Source organism: Malaya genurostris, chromosome 2 (genome assembly GCF_030247185.1).
Source record: "Malaya genurostris strain Urasoe2022 chromosome 2, Malgen_1.1, whole genome shotgun sequence".
Classification (NCBI taxonomy): domain Eukaryota; kingdom Metazoa; phylum Arthropoda; class Insecta; order Diptera; family Culicidae; genus Malaya; species Malaya genurostris.
Window position 1 is genome coordinate 61,811,282 of NC_080571.1, and position 19,080 is coordinate 61,830,361.

Below are 19,080 nucleotides of genomic sequence, written 5' to 3' on the forward strand. Positions count from 1 at the left end.
AAATGACAGTTTCTCTTTGTTTACTTTTACTTTCACAATTTACCGAACTGATTTTATATTTGACGCTTTACTCTTCGCAAAACTTTCAAGGTGAAACTACCAGCTTTCGATTTATATTGGAAACTTTAGAAAATTTGCAATAATGGCTCCGTAATAATCAAAAGAGAAAGTAAACAAATATAAGCTCCCATATGCAGTTAGGCCCTTTTGTCGTGGGACTATCGAATTCTACTTCCAAACCCGAACCCGACCCTATAAAAAATAAAAATCGTTACCCGTACCCGACAGGAACCCGAAAAAAGTTCCGAGACCCAACCAACGTTTTTAACCCGAACCCGACCCGTATGAAAAAATCGGCACCCGAACCCGACAAACATATTTTTTCTGTACCCGAACCCGACAAATACCCGCCGGGTTCGGATTCGGATCGTCAACTATCTGTAATGTGTACTATAGAGTAGGGCAATACGCGCTCAATTTTCTCAGAGATGGCTGAGCCGATTTAAACAAACTTATGATCGTTTGGAAGCTACTGTTGGGCCATTGATCAAGTTCAAAGATCAAACGGCTGTGACTTTTATTTCCAGAGATATGATGGTATAAGTGACGTAACCGACAAAACACGTTGATTTTTACCGCTATTATACATATAACAGTTCGTCTGAAAAGTTCGTATCGTTTAATAGAAACACACATTTTTTTGCCAAAATTCGTTTTATTATTCAACAATGCACCGTGTCACAAGTCGATGAAAACCATGCTGAAATTGAACGAATTGGGCTTCGAATTGCTCCCTCATCCACCGTATTCCCAAGATTTGGCCCCCAGTGACTTTTTCCTGTTCTCAGACCTCAAGAGAATGCTCACTGGTAAAAAATTTAGAAGCAATGAAGAGGTAATCGCTGAAACTGAGGCTTATTTTGAGGCAAAGGACAAATCGTACTACAAAAATGGTATCGAAAAGTTGGAAGATCGCTATAATCGCTGTTTCGCCTCTGATGGCAATTATATCAGAGGCGAAACAGCGATTATAGCGATCTTCCAACTTTTCGATACCATTTTTGTAGTACGATTTGTCCTTTGCCTCAAAATAAGCCTCAGTTTCAGCGATTACCTCTTCATTGCTCTTAAATTTTTTACCAGTGAGCATTCTCTTGAGGTCTGAGAACAGGAAAAAGTCACTGGGGGCCAAATCTTGGGAATACGGTGGATGAGGGAGCAATTCGAAGCCCAATTCGTTCAATTTCAGCATGGTTTTCATCGACTTGTGACACGGTGCATTGTCTTGATGAAACAAAACTTTTTTCTTCTTCAAATGAGGCCGTTTTTTTTGAGTTTATAATAGTCACTGTTGATGGTTTTTCCCTTTTCAAGGTAGTCGATGAAAATTATACCATGCGAATCCCAAAATACAGACGCCATAACCTTACCGGCCGATTGTTGAGTCTTTCCACGCTTTGGGTTCGGTTCATCGCGTGCAGTCCACTCAGCTGACTGTCGATTGGACTCCGGAGTGATGGAGCCATGTTTCGTCCATTGTTATATATAGACGAAAAAAATCGGTTTTTGCCTTTCTCATATAGAAAGGTTATGCAATCACTGTGAAAACCGACTTTTGAACCGAGGCCCGGAGGGCCGAGTGTCATATACCATTCGACTCAGTTCGTCGAGTACGCAAAATGTCTGTGTGTGTGGGTTTTTTTTTACAAGGTGAAATGCATTTACGCACGGAGTGTGGGACTCTCCACAGGACTACCCAACTGTTGATTGGAACTACCCACTAAAACACCTTGGATCTCCAACCCTACCTCCCCGGCACCACCGCTAGGTATTACTTCGGGGTGGAAGGCTATTGGTGCTCACAGCACCCTCCCCAGATTTATGCAGAATGGGGATCAGCATCCTGCTCTCGAGGGATCGATCAGTTAGATGACGAGGTCGGTCCAGTGATTCCGGCTGGAGGGTAACTTCCGGTTCACTGGCGCTTCGACGACCCAGAACTGATGCTACGTCGCGGAACTACTCGACTAGTCTCCACCAAAAGATCTAGTCTACACCGACGGAGGGTTCCCCGACGAGGGAAGTCCTCCCGAACCGACGCTTACGGTGCGCGTCTACGACCCGACCGAAAGGATGCCTAAGTCGATCCAATGATTCCGGTTGGAGCGTGACTTCCGGTTCACTGGCGCTCAGACGATCCTAGTGGTACCACGCGGCGATCTACTCATCTAGTCCCCGACAAAGGATCTAGACTACTCCGACGGAGAGTTCCCCGGCGAAGGAGAATCTCCCGACACCGAGTCTCTTACACCACACGGGACACCCGATGGAGTGCCGAGGTCGGTCCCGCGATTCCGGTTGGAGCCTGGCTTCCGGTTCGCTGGCGCCTCGACGACTCGAATCGGTGTTGTGGCGGCTACTCGACTAGCCCCCGCCGAAGGATCTAGCCTACACCGACGGAGAGTTCCCCGACGAAGGAGGCCCTCCCGAAACCGACGCTTTTGATTCCCGTCAACGCCCGACCGAGAGGATGCCTGGGTCGGTCCAGTGATTCCGGTTGGGGGATAGCTTCCGGTTCACTGGCGCCCTGACAATCCTAGCGGTATTACGCCACGATTTACTCGTCTAGTCCCCGACAAAGGATCTAGACTACTCCGACGGAGAGTTCCCCGGCGAAGGAGAATCTCCCGACACCGAGTCTCTTACACCACACGGGACACCCGATGGAGTGCCGAGGTCGGTCCCGCGATTCCGGTTGGAGCCTGGCTTCCGGTTCGCTGGCGCCTCGACGACCCGAATCGGTGTTGTGGCGGCTACTCGACTAGCCCCCGCCGAAAACACTAGTCTACACCGACGGAGAGTTCCCCGACGAAGGAGGCCCTCCCGAAACCGACGCTTTCGATACCCGTCAACGCCCGACCGAGAGGATGCCTGGGTCAATCCAGTGATTCCGGTTGGAGGATAGCTTCCGGTTCACTGGCGCCCCGACGATCCTAGCAGTTTTACGTACTACTCGTCTAGTCCACGGCGATGGATCTAGACTACTCCGACGAAGAGCTTCCCGGCGAAGAAGGTTCTCCCGGACCGACGTTTATTCGCTGATCCCTCTTGAGCCTACTACGGTTGCACGCGGCTAGCGGTCGCGGCTGATCTGTTGTTGATCCGCACTCCATTTCCGCTGCAATATGCCCGCAATTTGGGATGCCGCGATCGACACTGCGTTCCAGTTCTCTACGCAGTGGCACATTCTCTTGATCAGGTTTTCCGGTATGGTGTCCCTGCCGCACCCTGTGTGTATGTGTGTGTGTGTGTATGTGCGTATGTGTGTATGTAACGTTTTTTTGCACTAACTTTTCTCGGAGTTGGCTGAACCGATTTTCACAAACTTAGATTCAAATGAAAGGTCTTGTGGTCCCATACAAAATTCCTGAATATTATTTGGATCCGACTTCCGGTTCCGGAATTATGGGGTAAAATGTGCAAAAAATAGTGAAAATAAGTGCACTAACTTTTCTCAGAGATGGCTCAACCGATTTTCACAAACTTAGGTTCAAATGAAAGGTCTTGAACTACCATACAAAATTCCTGAATATTATTTGGATCCGACTTCCGGTTCGGGAGTTATGGGGTAAAATTTGCAAAAAAAAAGAAAATATGTGTTCTAACTTTTCTCATAGATGGCGCGACCGATTTTCTCAAACTTAGATTCAAATGAAAGGTGTTGTGGTCCCATACAAAATTCCTGAATATTATTTGGATCCGACTTCCGGTTTCGGAATTATGGGGTAAAATGTGCAAAAAATAGTGAAAATAAGTGCACTAACTTTTCTCAGAGATGGCTGATGAAACTGATTTTCACAAAATTAGGTTCAAATGAAAGGTCTTGAAGTCCCATACAAAATTCCTGAATATTATTTGGATCCGACCTCCGGTTCGGGAGTTATGGGGTAAAATATGCAAAAATAAGAAAATATGTGTTCTAACTTTTCTCACAAAATTAGGTTCAAATGAAAGGTCTTGAAGTCCCATACAAAATTCCTGAATATTATTTGGATCCGACTTCCGGTTCGGAAGTTATGGGGTAAAATATGCAAAAAAAAAGAAAATATGTGTTCTAAATTTTCTCATAGACCAATTTTCACAAACTTAGATTCAATTGAAAGGTCCTGTGGTCCCATGCGTAATTCCTGAATTTCATGCGGATCCGACTTCCGGATCCGGAAATATAGGGTAAAGTGGGTTAAAAATTGTATACCATCACTGAAAATGGGGAAAAACCTTAAAAAATTCTCTAAATCGACCTCAAATCTTTTCCAATTGATAGTTTTTATCAGTAGACGGTCAAACAAACCGATTTCTGTTATTCTTTCAAGAATCGCAGTATTATATATGATAGTATGATTGATATGAGAAAGGCATCATTACACCACTAGGTGGATTAAAATAGGTTTTTTCGATATAACAGCTCCAAACACTGCTCAGAATCATCAATTCGTTGTTGTTTTTGATCGATTGTGAGCTCACGCGGCACTCATTTTGCACAAAGCTTGCTCATATTTAAATATTCGTGAATAATATGTCCAACACGTTCCTTTGATATCTTTAGGGTGTCAGCTATTTCGATCAACTTCACTTTACGGTCATTGAAAATCATTTTGTGGATTTTTTTCACGTTTTCATCGGTAACAGCCTCTTTTGGACGTCCACTGCGTTCATCGTCTTCGGTGCTCACATGACCAGTACGAAATTTTGCAAACCACTTACGAATTGTTGCTTCGCCCGGTGCAGAGTCTGGATAACACACATCAAGCCATTTTTTGGTATCGGCGGCACTTTTTTTCATCAAAAAGTAGTGTTTCATCAACACACGAAATTCCTTTTTTTTCCTTTTTTTCCACAATAACCAAAGTAGCTTCACTCAAAATGCAATATCTCACAAACTAATAATCAGACAGCTGTCAAATTTATACACGTATCTTTTGAAGGTTGGTACTAACTGAAAATGGTATGGATTTGATTCTAGTGGCGCCCTCTCATAGAAACGATACGAACTTTTCAGCCGATCTGTTAAGGGTGCCAATATTTTCGTAAAACGCAAGTGCTCAAAAGTTTAAGCACATCGAATAATGACCTCATGCAAAATTTGAACTAAATCGGACATGCGTATGGGGTGCTGCCCGGCGGTTAAGGTTTGAAAATTTTCGATCTTGAAAAAGCACCATAGGGGGGAGGAGTACATGAAATTTCCGAAATCGAAAATTTTTTTTGATGCCAATAATCTTAAAATTGCATGAAACGTCGAGATTTAGTGTTATCTCAAAAAAAATTTTTTTTTTAAATGACTGGGTTTTTGATTCCCAGAAAGTCGATATTATCAAAAAAAAATTTTTTCGAGATGACACTAAATCTCGACGTTTTATGCAATTCTAAGACTTTTGGCATCAAAATTTTTTTTTCGATTTCGAAAATTTCATTTCAAAAACTTTCTCTACTATAAACTACCATCACCTTTTCAATTTGTAAACAGTTATGTCAAGTTACTATAAATTTTGAAGTGACAACCCTGCACGATATACAAACTTGAACAAAGCACGCTGTGTGCTAGGCGGGTGCGTTTTCAGCTTCTTCCGTACCAGCACATACCAATGCGTACCGATTTTGCATCATTTTGTATGACAGTTTGAAATTTTTGATATTCATTGCCCAATAATTTCGGAATTGGAAGTCGGATCTGGATGAAATTGCACAGTATCTTTTATGGCACTGAGACCTTTAATTTGAATCATGATTTGTGAAAATCGGTTTAACGATTGCTGAGAAATCGAAGTGAGTTCCGTTTTTTGGAGCTTTTCTTCACTATTACCGGTGCGTTCGGAAGCGGAAACTGTGCACTAGTAGCCCCAAAGTAGATTTATATATCCACCTATTAACAAGGTCTGCCAACTAGATGAATTTATCAGTAATTTTTATAAAAATGTGCACCTCGTTTCGCCATCGTTTGTGAAAAAATACTCATGAAATTTAAACAGGGACTTTTCAAATAATTTCATGACCTTTCATGTGCATCTTTGTTTGTAAAAATCGGTTGAGAAATTTCCGAAAATATGAAGTGCTCATTTTCTTACAGATTTGCACATATAAACCTTTCATTTGAATCTGAGATTGTGAAAATCGGTTGAGCCATCTCTGAGAAAATCGAGTGACATTATTTGTCACATACACACACACAATGGTATATGACATCGGTTTGAAAGTCGGTTTTCACAGTGATTGTATAACCTTTCTATATGAAAAAGGAATAATATTAATAATTCTTTACGATAACGGTGGTAATGAAAGGATCCTTTTAACAATGATTGCATAGCCTTTCTTTATGAGTAAGGGAAACAGCGTTTTGTCGGTTACGTCACTTATACCATTATATCTCTAAAACCGAAAGTGACAGCCTATTGATCTTCTACCATGATTCACAGTTCAAGGGTAGATTAAAAACGAGCCCCGGTTGACGGTTCAATACGTAAGGATCTGGTCTTAAAAGTCAATTGTCGTATGTTCGAGCCCTGACCTAGAAGGATTCTTATTGTCAGTAGGATCATACCACCAGTGATGTAATGGTTGAAACAAAAGGTCAAATTCCACAAAAGTAATGCAATAACAAGGTTGGTTTTTTCAAACAAGCCAAATCGGTTCAGCCAATTTTAAGAAAATTGAGCTGAGTAAAATAAATAGTTCTTTTTTGTTACGTCACTTATATCATTCACCCCGATTCTGTATTTCGTTCGAATCGGATTGTTTCGATCGAATGTAAAAATTGGCATTCTCTAATTCGATCGAGTGATGTTTTTGTATGGAAAACTCGAATCGATCGAGCTACAGAATGCCAAATTTTGAATTCGATCGAAACAATCCGATTCGAACGAAATACAGAATCGGGGTGATTATCTCGCCGAAACCGGAAGTGACAGCCAATCGATCTTCGTACTTGATTCACAACTTAAAAGTAGTTTTCAAACAAGGCTAAGGTTGTTAAGTTCGGTGCAGCCATCTCCGACAAAATTGAGCGGAGAAAAATCATTGAAAAGTTCACACCATACAGACATTTTCCGATCTCGTCGAGCAGAGTTGAATGGTATATAACACTAGGAATGTTCGGCGTTCCTATCAGAAGTTGGTTTTTCCAGCAATTTCATTACCTTTTTCTATAGAAAAAGGGCAAAAATATACAAATGCTTACTGAAATCTGGAGCACTACAAACAATTCAATTTCTCGCGAAGGTTACTTATTCGTGCTAAAATTTCTAACACTTTCTCATCAGATAATAATAATAATGAATTGATCATTATTCTAAAAAGAAACATGATGCATGTTTAAAATCTTCAATTTTGTTAGAAAATAATACACTTCATAAAACGAGGATACCAGTGAAAATAGTATTATGACAATAATGATGATTCGTAATAGCGTCTGTGAACATAGTTATATTTTTAATAATCGTTCAAAAGAAATACTAATAAATTTCACGTCCAGTGCCATGCATTCATAATATTTCCTATTTTAATTAGTAGCATAATCTTGCTCTAGTATCAATTTTCTCGATTGATGCAACTTTTTGGGCGTGGGTTCGAGTATTGCATGCCTGGTTGAGAAACAGTGCTGATTTCCGGTTACCGATAGTACACTGTAAAATGTCATAACAGGGAATTGATTGTTCCGAGCATACCGGATATTCTGGATACCGCGAATATTTTGTCGCTCATTTTCAACAAGCTACGCTGATAATCTCATCAAATGAACGCCCCTTTTCTGTATACCAATCGAATCGGTATATTCCAATTCGGTTGAAATTCAAGATAGGGGTGGTATATAGGTAGAGTCACCATGTTATTTTACCCATTACTTGACTTTCAATCAATTCAATCAATGAATTGTGATAAAATCGAATACAATATCTCTGCTTCGGCTCTAAGAAGCAATACCGCAGAAAAAGTAGTTCGAAAATTGTTCAATACTGCTGTTATAGTGACGCAAAAACTAGAAGCAAATGCTTCTAATTTCATTTTACTCTTGTAGTTAATCTATCGAACAGAGACACCAGGTGCCACTCTAGCTAATATTTCTTTGGTCATTCATTAATTCGCAACTGTTTCATCATTTTGGTTAATATATCAACTTTTCAACTCTACCTATACTGCCGTTCAACGCATAGTTGTCCCATAGCATATGGGACAATCATACTGGGAAATGGAGTATAGTATACAGCAGTAGTTGGCAAACTTATTAACCAAAGAGCCAAATATGAGAAAACGTATGAACAATTTCAGCAGTTCGGTTGCACATGGTTTGTGTTTACGTTTACGAGAACAAATAAAATTAAACTCGTTACTCATTACGTATTTTTACAATTCTTTTAACTAATTAAACACGCTACCAATTTAAGATGTAATTTTCTTCTTACCAGGTTTAATTTAATGAATATATTATTGCGCCTTCCATAGATATTTAAACAGCCTAAAGAGCTAAGCACTTAAAGAGCCTAAGAGCCACGTGCGGCTCTGGAGCCGCACTTTGCCTACTCATGGCGTAAAGAAATGTAGATGAGTACAACCGGTCACCGTGACGTAACCTGTAGTTAAACAATTTTTTAAAACATGCATGCATCCCCAGCGTAGCAAACCACAATATTATTTTATCAAGGTCACCGAAAAAATTGTTGCAGCAGATAACGGTTTATTGCAAGTGCGAGCGATAAATTTTCTATTTATAGTAACATTTATCTGCACATAATTCATTATCAGGTAAACATCGATGAATCAAACAAATCCCACGATTCCCGGGATTCATACGCGGTTGAGATAACCAGTTCAGTAGCGTAGCCAGTAGTTTGACTTGTTGTCAGTTCAAAACTTTGCTTGACCTTTTGTTGAAAAACGTCGAGAAATCATGATCCAATACTTTTTCCGTAACTAAATTTGTATAACAACAGAGTGTCAAGGGCAGCGTAGAGCTATTATTATTATATCAATTTATTTTATCACGGCTTCAACTTTCAAGGCGTTTAGTTCTGTTGAATGGGGCTTCAGTAGTTTAGTATAAGTAGGAAATGAGAATGATTAAGCTACTCCTGATTATTCGGTTGATTATCATTGCAATCGGAAGATTCACAGAAAAAAAGTGTTGTTAAAGCTTTGCTTATAAAACCATAGACGAGGTTAGGTAGAAGAAATTTCAATCTGAGCCTGTTATTGCGTTAAACAGACGAATCATTGATGATCTTGGGATGAACGGAAATTTACAGTACAGTGTTGAAAATGTTTAAAGCAGTTTTTATTATTGTTACAGATACCAATAACTAGTCTGCGGTAAACCGTTTAAAAGCTCCACCATGTCTCTCCGTCTGATATCCTCGCCATATTTTCGTCGTTTTCTGCTATCCAAAAGGGAAACGGTAAATATTCACAATACAATACGCAAAATAAAACATCATGAGCTCTATTATCACTTTATTTGCTCGTTTTAGGTTGTACCAGTGCGGGGCATGGCCCGTTCACCTTATTCGGATCCGCGTGGTTTCACTTTCACCGATATGAAAAAAAATCCAGCTGTAAGTTTTTCACTTTACTTTTAATTGAACTATTCAACGAGTGCTTTATTTCGGTCGTAAAGTAATATTCAATATACGAGCTAAAGCATTACACTAACACGCACTGGGGCTACTTAGTTCCTAGTTTTAAGCTAGTAATAGCAAAGAGACAGATCAACCTCGTTGTCGTTGTCGACGTCGTTATCTCTACAGAAAGGTCGTCCAATAGGTGACGTTCAGTATAAAGAATGAGAACGGGAAGAAAAAGCGGGAAAACTTGTCGATGCACAGTGCCGTCTCCCGTCCGTGACAGAACGTATCGTACTGCGGCAGATCCGATGCTCTATGCGCCTTATTGAACCCGTTCTTGTTGTTAAAATCGATCGCCTCGGTCAGATCTTCGTCCGAGTAGCCCTTCATGACCTTGGTTGCCACCGGGCCCATGTAGTTGTTGACCACGGCGAACTCCATCAAGGAGAGAAACACAAAAACCGAACAGGAAGACATCCAGACGTCAATGGCTTTCACGTACGATACGGGCGGAAGCGACTGTTGGGACTGCGTGTTTTGGGTAGCTGTTGGAGAGAGAAATTAAACGAAATAATCCATTAGTCAAACTAGAATTAAAAGAATTAAACATTATGATTTCTTTGGTAATCAGGTTGCCCTAATTTTTTTTAAAATCAACAACAGGGATTTTTTTTTTTAAATCGAATCATTCCAATGGAATTGTTCAATAAATTTGATAATTTTCAACCAAATGGCTCCACAAATTCTGTTTAGTAAACTTCAACCAAGAACAATTCTAACCATGGACAGAATAGAAATTCAAATGCCGTTTTGAAAAGTGATCACCAACTAGTAACTGGCCTGTAGAAGCACTTCCAGTAGCCCAACGATCGTTTAGTAATTGATACGTGAAAAGTCGTAGACATTTTTAACGGAATTTCTCTTGTACACAGCGTTGTATTGACAGTTTTTTCTTGCTTGGATGTCAGTTCTCCACCTGTGCAAAGTTGAATATAAACCACGAGAAGGGTTCGAAATGCTACCGTTTTATATTGGAAATAATCAATCAGATGTGTCAACCCAGCGTGCACATGGCCCAAAATATGAGGGTTCATTTCACATTATCTTTCACCATCCACAAGCAAGCTCTTATGGAACTCTGACACTTCTCACACTATTCGCGAAACTAGTGCACGATGATTGTTTGGGCTAGTGTTTACCAGAAAATCATAAATTGTGGAAATCTTTGTTGCTATTTTGAAAGCACTATAGATTAATTTTGAACCAACTCGAACAAATTTCGCCAGCACCCTCTCAAATATCAGTCGAACTTTCTGGACTTTGGCATCTAGTCTAGCTTTCGATTAAATATATTGAAAAAATCAAAATTGTTTTCTACACTGTAAAAAACCGATTGTAAAAATTTAGTTGATTTACAAACAAAAATAGCCATTTGGATTTGGAAGAAATTTTATCTCAAGATAAATAATTATATTTCCTGCTAACCGTCCATACATTGCAAGATGGGTACTTTTAATAATCAATATTTTACTAATAAAATTACCTGCTGAGGGATTTATGTTGAGTCGCGAGGTGACATTAGCAGTTCTACAAAACCTGCTTATGCACTGATGATTTGAAGACGAAACGTAAAGAAGCAAAATTATTATGCTACTTTTTTATAATTTTAGGTTCAGTTCAAAATAAATCCACAGGTGAATTTTTGGATTGCTTCATAGTTTTAGTTTAATTGCACTACTCAATTATATAAACTTACGAAATACCAACTTTTAACTAAAAGCTCTAAAGCTAGACTCATATAATATTGGCCCACTGTTCATCATACTGTAGCGCTTCTAGTTGTTTGATTTGGAATGTCTTTTTAGGAGATGTTTCTTCTTTCAGTGAGTAAATTTCGTTAGGATTCATTTTGTTTTAAAGTCTTCATATTAAACGGATGCCGCGGACCGAAAATATCCAAAGTGGTCGGGTTCAAAAATCGCAGTCTTTGAAATTCGAATTATCTACCGTGTGCAGTGTTCTCAAACATTTTCTTGAGCAGCATTCTATCTAACGGCTGAAGGATTTTGTTCTTTTCGGACTAGTAAGCAACCAAACAAGCACTGTTAGAGGCCAACAAATGTAACTGGTGGTTGTGTAATGAACTGTTGACGAAATACGAAGAATGCATCTTCATGGACAACGAAACTCACGAGAAGAAATATTATAGGCAGCTATAAAGCCATCGGCAGAGGTGATGTACCTAACCAGTTCGAATTTGATTTGCTGATAAATTCACAAAAAAAACTTATGATCTGGCAATGTATTTGCAACTGCGGACAAAACCCCTAGGTTTCCGTGACAAATGAAACTATGAATTCCCAAAAGTACAAGTAGAAGTGAATGAAAAAGTGTATTCATTTGTACATTGAAGCTCAATATGTACCTGTAAAGTTTTAGCCTGATTTGGCATGCTGTCACTTATTGCCCAATTGAGACAGTTGTCAAACCGAAGTTGAAGTAGAGTGGAGAATGGTGTTCAAGGATTTCACAAAGATGAAGAGATGGTGTAGCAGAAAAAGCCGCTCAGGTTAGCATATAGTATGCCCAAAATATGAATGTTTTTTTGCGAAAAAAATAACGGTTTCATCGAAACCAAGATGGATTTTTTTCCCTTTAAAGAGTACTCAACATTGTTATATTATTAAAATAGTTTCGAGACAAATTAGTTTCTTGCTTCAAAATATTGAACAACAAGATAATAAATAACAATTTGGATGATAAATCTGAAAATAAACCTTGTCAGATTATATGTAAAATGGATCAGCATAGTTCGACTAGCAAATTCTGTTACAAACTCGTACATACTAAGCATTCAGTTCAACGATTATCTTGAACAAGCAAAATTACGGTCGGTGGGCGGAAATGCTTACCCAGTGTCAGCAGCGAAGTCACACCGAGCGTAACCCGCGCCGGGATGGCTTCCGGTTTGATCCAAAACGATATCCACGACATGACGACAATCAGTGCGGACGGAATGTACGTGTGGAACAGATGGTAACCGAGTCGGCGCCGCAGATTGAACACCACCGCCAGGCAGGTGAAGTTTCCCGTCGAGTACTCGATCGTACAATCCGTGGTGTAGTTGTTGCTCACGTCCAGTTGGGGCAGTTCAATTTCCGGATTCACCACCAGTGGGTCGGTCATGTTCCAGATAAAGACCAGATCCTGTACAGTGTGCGATACTACGTACCCGGATACGAAGTGGAATTGGAGATATAACGTAGAAAGCAAAACCAGTTATCAGTAAAAAGTGGTCCAATCGATTCGTTTAGCTATAAATTAGGTTAGATAATATAAGAATAATTGTCGTTGGTTGCCATATTTGATTCGTATACGGTGATTCTAGAAATGCTAAACATGCATCCGCTTCAATCAGCAATGTGCGTTTTCGTTATCTACAATAACAGAAATGTACAAAAATGTTAGTATCTGCTTATTTCTCTAGACAAATACATTTGAACTAAAGAAAATACAAAAAAACTTCATCTAAAGTCGAGACTACGATCTACGGTAGTAGAAAACTGTTATACTTACATGATAACATGGTACATTACAGAACGTTGCAAGCTACAGGTAGGATGAATAGTTACAAAATAAAATGAGAAACACAAACAGTGCGAGTGATGCTCAAAATGATACTCAAACAAGATGGACGCGGAAGATGACAGTTATTCTAGGTAGGATGTGTACATGAATGTATGCACGATAGTGTACGATAAGCGGAAGAAAATAACTAACTACTTATTTTTTTGTTATCTACCAATACTTTATTTCAACTTCAAACATTTTATGTGAATATTGAGTTCCTGTAATTATTGTTGTTTTTTGTTGTTTTGTTTTCCGAGTATTCATATTTCGAATCATTTAAATATGCGGTATTTTATGTAAAAGTTAGCTAGAACGCAAAATCTACTCAGGCTTCCTACATTGTTTACATTACGTGGGATTAAGAAACTTGTTACATCCAGTTACAATGAATACTGTCTGGTATATCTGGGAACTAGCTACGACGGGTGACAAGAAATACTTGTTAGATTATGCTCGAAACGTATAGTTCCGTAAAAAAACGTGGAAAATGAAATATAATCCACTGCCAATTACTGTAAGCTAATCTACAGTGTAAAATAACATATGGTTAAAAATAATCTCATAATGATCATTGCAGATTAAAATAATTACTCGATAAAATTGCTTAGACGTAATGAGAAAAAGAGCTATTCATATTGTTCTTTTTTTCGGATTGTTACTAAACTGATAATAGTATCTACATAGTTCTACTACTGCATATTTTGCAATTTCTGTGTTTACTGTCATAGTAGCAACACTACATATTACATCACATTTGCATCTACTTCTACAACACGGCTGTGTTTCGTATCGATTATAAAGACATTAATACTACTTGTTTACACATTAAAATCTAAGTCTACAGGTGATTTCTGCACAGTTCGGTTATTTTTTACTATTTTACAACATCTCATTTGCCTTTCAAATATCGGTGTGGTAGTTGTACCTCGATACCTTGGTTTTATTTTGCTTGTTTTGTTTTATTACTGTATTATTACTGTATTATGTCATGCACGCAAGTTTCAATTTGGTACTGTTAGTTGACATTGCAGGATACATCATAGGTAGAGTGAGTACACATACTGGTTGGTAGGACAGAGGACATAAAAGTGTTTTTTTTTGCTTATATGATTTATTCATGATATGCCAACGTCGCCATCTAGGTGGATTAGTCGAGAGGGAATAAGTTCATATGTGGTGTTAGATGTAGTTGTTGTATTGTCGTAATTTAACTCGCCCGGCTCGCAGGATAGACTTGCGGGGGCTCGATAATACGGAAAATTCTAGACATAACGTAACCGAGCTTGCTGTCGATTTTTTGTTATCCTTCCGGTGATCATAGATCCACCAAACGTCATAATACATAAACAGATAAACGTCAAATACATTTCACAGCAAGAACACTCGAATAAAAACCATTTAAATCAAATGTACATTCAGGATCTCTGCGCACTCTCTGCAATTCCTCTAGCAAAAAATCAAGGGAGGCCATGACTCAATTGTGCCCAATATTTTGTAGCTCCAGAGATGCCAGATATTTTCAAAGGCAAAATGTATAATCCTGGATAAACAATGAATTTAGCTGTATTTACTTCAGCCCCCTGCTATGACGTCATGTAACTGTGGCCAGCACCATTCTGCAAAAAAACCAAAACAATGAAGAAGAAAGGCTAACATAAAATTGGATATTATCGCACTTCTCCACAAATTATCGATCAGAACATCATCACTACGATAAGGAAATTAAGATTTTATTCGATTTAAAATGCTCGAATGTTTATTTACCATACTCTGAGCGCTCTGATTGCCCACCAAATGCCCCAGATGTTGGCTACGAAGGCACTTGCTTGAGCGCCTTATACTTGCCACCGGGCTGATTTAATTATTCACTATGAAATGCTGTTGAGTGAATTGAACATTATGGATCTAGAATGTGACAATCAATGATCAGTCATTCTTCATATCATCAAATCTTACTGCAACTCTTACGAGAAAAAAAACATATTTGGACTTTATTTTTGTAATTTTTTATCAACAATTGGAATAAACAGTTGACATGCAATTTGAGCACAATCAAGTCAATTCTAACAATAAAGTTTCATAATGCCTTCATAAATATCAGCTCAAATCAATCTACACTCTTAGAAAAAAAATTAACTTAAACTTGACATAAATTCAAGCGAGCCGTAATTTCTTGTGTTGAGATTTATAACTATTAAAGTGTAAACATAATTTTTGTGTCTGTTTCGATTTCCACTTTAGTAAAAATGGCAGTGAAAATAATGATATGATTCATTTTTACTTGCTTTGAATTTTGAATTTACGTAATTTGGTATGTAAATTTACACATACACTACATTTTGACCCTTAGTTTGTGACACACTGTTCGTCGATGGTATTATAAGGAGTTATTTGGAGGAACATGTATAGATTAATTTTGCATTACTTTTTACCATTTTGCATTTTTACCATCGGGCGATTGATTCGACTTCAAATTGTTTCGATGTAAAATGTATTACAGCACAATCGAACAGCATCGGTACAGCGCCGGTATCGAAATCAGAAATCAAATCAAATAGGCTAAAATTGGGATATTTTCCGTTTGTTTAGAGGTAGGGGGATTCATTCTTGCCGTTACTATTACTCAGTGACTTCCTGAAGTTACAGAAAAGAGGGCAAGGATATGGTTGACACCACAAATATGATTTGTGCCCACAGCAAAACCATGACCAGCAGAGGCCCTTACCCCTTACAAATCCTGACATGTTTATTCCAAAAAATACACTCTTAAAGAATGAAAATTGCTAATGACTTTAATCAAAGTATGTCATATTTTGTAAAGCGATGACTTGATGTCACATCAATTAACATTCAAATCTGAATTTTCTGTTTGTGTCTTTTGTAACGAATCCGAAAGTGTTGAAATATCCAGGTACCAAGACAAGTTTCTGAATACAAGATATATCTCATAAGAGGATCAATTGTATTCCATTGAAAACGGTGCGGTATACACCCAGTCACAGCGATTGTTCCAATTCCATTTCACACCAGTAGATATCCGTGCCAGCTCGTCACTCCATCAGTGAACCGTCAGTGTAACAGACTTCATACTCGAACGTAAAATCACATATGCGCTTAACACTGTAAAGTTCAATAATGTTTTGGTTTTAGGGTTTTGGTTTAGAAAGGTCATGCCATTATTCAAAAACTTCTAATGCCTACTACATCATATCAAATAATGTTACGAATGCTGTTCATTGGTACAATATTTGGAAATCATATACACTATTGGAAAAATTAAACAAACCCATGACGTAAATTCAAAACCTACAAAACTAAAAAAGTTTTGAACATAATTCAGAGAATTTTTAACACATTAACATGCTAAAATGTTTAGCCATTTCCGAAAAATCGAAGTTATTCCGTTTTGAAGTTTTTAGTCTGCATTTCCAGTACCGTACCGGTACATTACTGGTACGTTACAAAAAACCTGTTTGGCCAAAAAAAATTGTTTAGCATTTTTGGCATCGTCACTTTAAATGATGGTATATGATTTTAAACACTCATCCCCTTGTAAATTACGGAACTCAAAATCGGATCGAAGTAACATTCTCATCCATTTCGGTGATATTTTACAACTACTTCCCCGGTGCATCTAGAACCGGAAAAGCTTATGCGAGTTTTTTTGCCATTAAATAACAACTTACGTAAACTAGAAGATTTTACTGATCAGTTCTAAGGAATTCGCTTCATATTGACGCTTGCAAAAAATCTTTAAATTGTTTTTCTTTCATCATTTATCATCCTGTAATTCCGAAACCCGAAGTTGGATTGGAATCAAATGTGATATCAATTTATAAAAACATGAGACATTTTGTTTGAATTTTAGTTTGTGACAATCGGTTAATCCATTTCCCAGAATATTGTGTACACATTATTTTCCTTTTTTGGACACATCAACCTGTATTTCCGGAGCCGAGAGTTAAATCCAGATCAAATTCAACACTATCAAATAAGATCATGAAATCTACTACTTGAATCTAAGTCAGTGAAAATTAGTTCAACCATCTTTGAGATGGAAGTGAATGGATATTTTTCCCATTTTTTGCACATATCACCGTGTAACTCTGAAACCGGAAGTCGGATCCAGATGACAATCGAAAAAATTGTATGGTACCATAAGACCCTTCATTCCAAACTAAGTTTGTGGAAATCGGATTAACCAACGCGGAGGTATCTCCGACATCTGATATTTTACTTACCGACATTGGTATATGGCACTCGACTTCACAAGTCTCAAAGTTTCCACAGTGATTGTATAAGCTTTCTATATAAGAAAGACAAAACTATTTCATACCACAAACATGTGCATAAAACGTGTGCAGAGATCAATCGGGATGCGCCTTTTGAAGTTTTTTAGCTCAGCTTTAGTAGACGGTTTCTCGATTTCCCCGGATTTGAGAAGGTTCGAGTCTTAAGTAAATTTTTCTAGTCCATTGTGTTGGGCATACTAAAGTATGTAAACAACCCAACATCATTCTAAGAACTACTTCAATCAGCATGCGTTGGAATCGATAATGGTTGATAAAAGCATGTCCACGACTACTAGATTTGAAAATCACTACACTGCCACATTATCAAAGGTTTGACACGCGTGATCAAAAAGGCTGAAGTAATGCCCTCTCGGAAATTGGGAAACCTACATACAGGAAGATCGGTTTAAGTTGTAAGTAAATTGTGCCCTCCAAAATAGAGAATTAGTATACTTATAATAAGAAACTGTCCGATCATCGAAAACGAAAACAAACACACAGATAATTGGTACAATACTTGTTCGACTAAAAGTGCACTAGCTTAGCTAAACTATATCAAGTTAACGTGGTGATTTCTAACTACTAAGTAAAGTCAAATCTAAAGATAGAGATCCAAAAAAAAATCGCAGCCGAATAGTTTTACACAAACACAACCTACTAAAAGTTTAAGCTACTTTGAAATGAAAATAGTCAGTTATTGCAATATTTCTCAGTTTTCGTTTATTACTACAGTGTCTTTATTTGCAATCATTATTTGTATGTATATATCTATATATTGATTCCTGTTGATGGTTCCATTCAACATACAGTACTTCAAACGACGTGTAACAATACACTCACTGGTTTATGCTACGTTTACCGTTGTCAACTGTGATGGTTCAACACACTAATCTAATTTACTACTGCCAAATTACAGCACATTGAGACTTATAACAATGTTTGGCTATTTATATGCAGTATGTTCGTCTAAAACGGAACATCCGGAGAGAGGTTCCCAAACTGATGCCGCCACACAAGCTATGTGTCCGTGAAGGGTTGCGTGAAATGAAGATTTAGTAGCATTTGTGTAAATGTATGCGTGAGTGGTTGTGTTGTGTGTGTGGGAATTATTACGTTATTACAGGTTGTTTGTTGTTGAGGATGTAGGTATGTAGGTATGTATGGATTGGTGTATGATTATCTTAAACTGGCAGATTCAAATAGTTTGGTAGCAATAGAGAAATGGTGTTAGAAATACATACTGCTACTACTGCATTACAATACATAATAAATAGTGGTGTACTCTATCACTACTACATACGAGTATGTATCTTCTTTTAACACATTTTGTTCAGTTTATTTGTTATTTGCTGCCAAATTATTCGGCAATAATTACAGTACTAAGTGGCTTTCATATATATATGCAATCAAACAGATGCACTAATAATAATCATAATAATAATGATAATAATAATAATAATAATAATAATAGTAGCTATATTTCTAAGGTATATATATATAAATAGTCAGTAATACTTTTGTGTGGTTCTATCAATATGTTTTGTATT

The 19,080-nt window shown here is 38.0% G+C and overlaps 2 protein-coding genes across 2 annotated transcripts in view; one reads left to right on the plus strand and one right to left on the minus strand.

Annotated features, from left to right (window-relative positions):
• LOC131428035 (normal mucosa of esophagus-specific gene 1 protein-like) overlaps positions 1–19,080 on the plus strand; it is a 73,868-nt gene that overhangs the window by 13,523 nt on the left and 41,265 nt on the right. The window contains exons 2-3 of the mRNA XM_058591672.1: positions 9,341–9,446; positions 9,519–9,602. Coding sequence (XP_058447655.1) covers positions 9,384–9,446; positions 9,519–9,602 — 147 coding nt within the window. The 5' untranslated portion in view covers positions 9,341–9,383. The remainder of the gene's footprint in view (positions 1–9,340; positions 9,447–9,518; positions 9,603–19,080) is intronic.
• On the minus strand, positions 9,489–13,776 carry LOC131428032 (glycine receptor subunit alpha-2-like). Its single transcript, XM_058591670.1, has 2 exons — positions 12,524–13,776; positions 9,489–10,156 (listed from the first exon to the last, which is right to left on the minus strand). The coding sequence occupies exons 1-2, from the start codon at positions 12,795–12,797 to the stop codon at positions 9,789–9,791; spliced, it is 642 nt and encodes a 213-aa protein (XP_058447653.1). The 5' UTR covers positions 12,798–13,776; the 3' UTR covers positions 9,489–9,788.

Coding starts and splice junctions, on each gene's coding strand:
- LOC131428032 (XM_058591670.1), bottom strand. CDS start 12,797: ATGACCGACCCACTGGTGGTGAATCCGGAAATTGAACTGCCCCAACTG. Junction 10,157..12,523: donor GACTTCGCTGCTGACACTGG/GTAAGCATTTCC, acceptor TCTCTCCAACAG/CTACCCAAAACACGCAGTCC.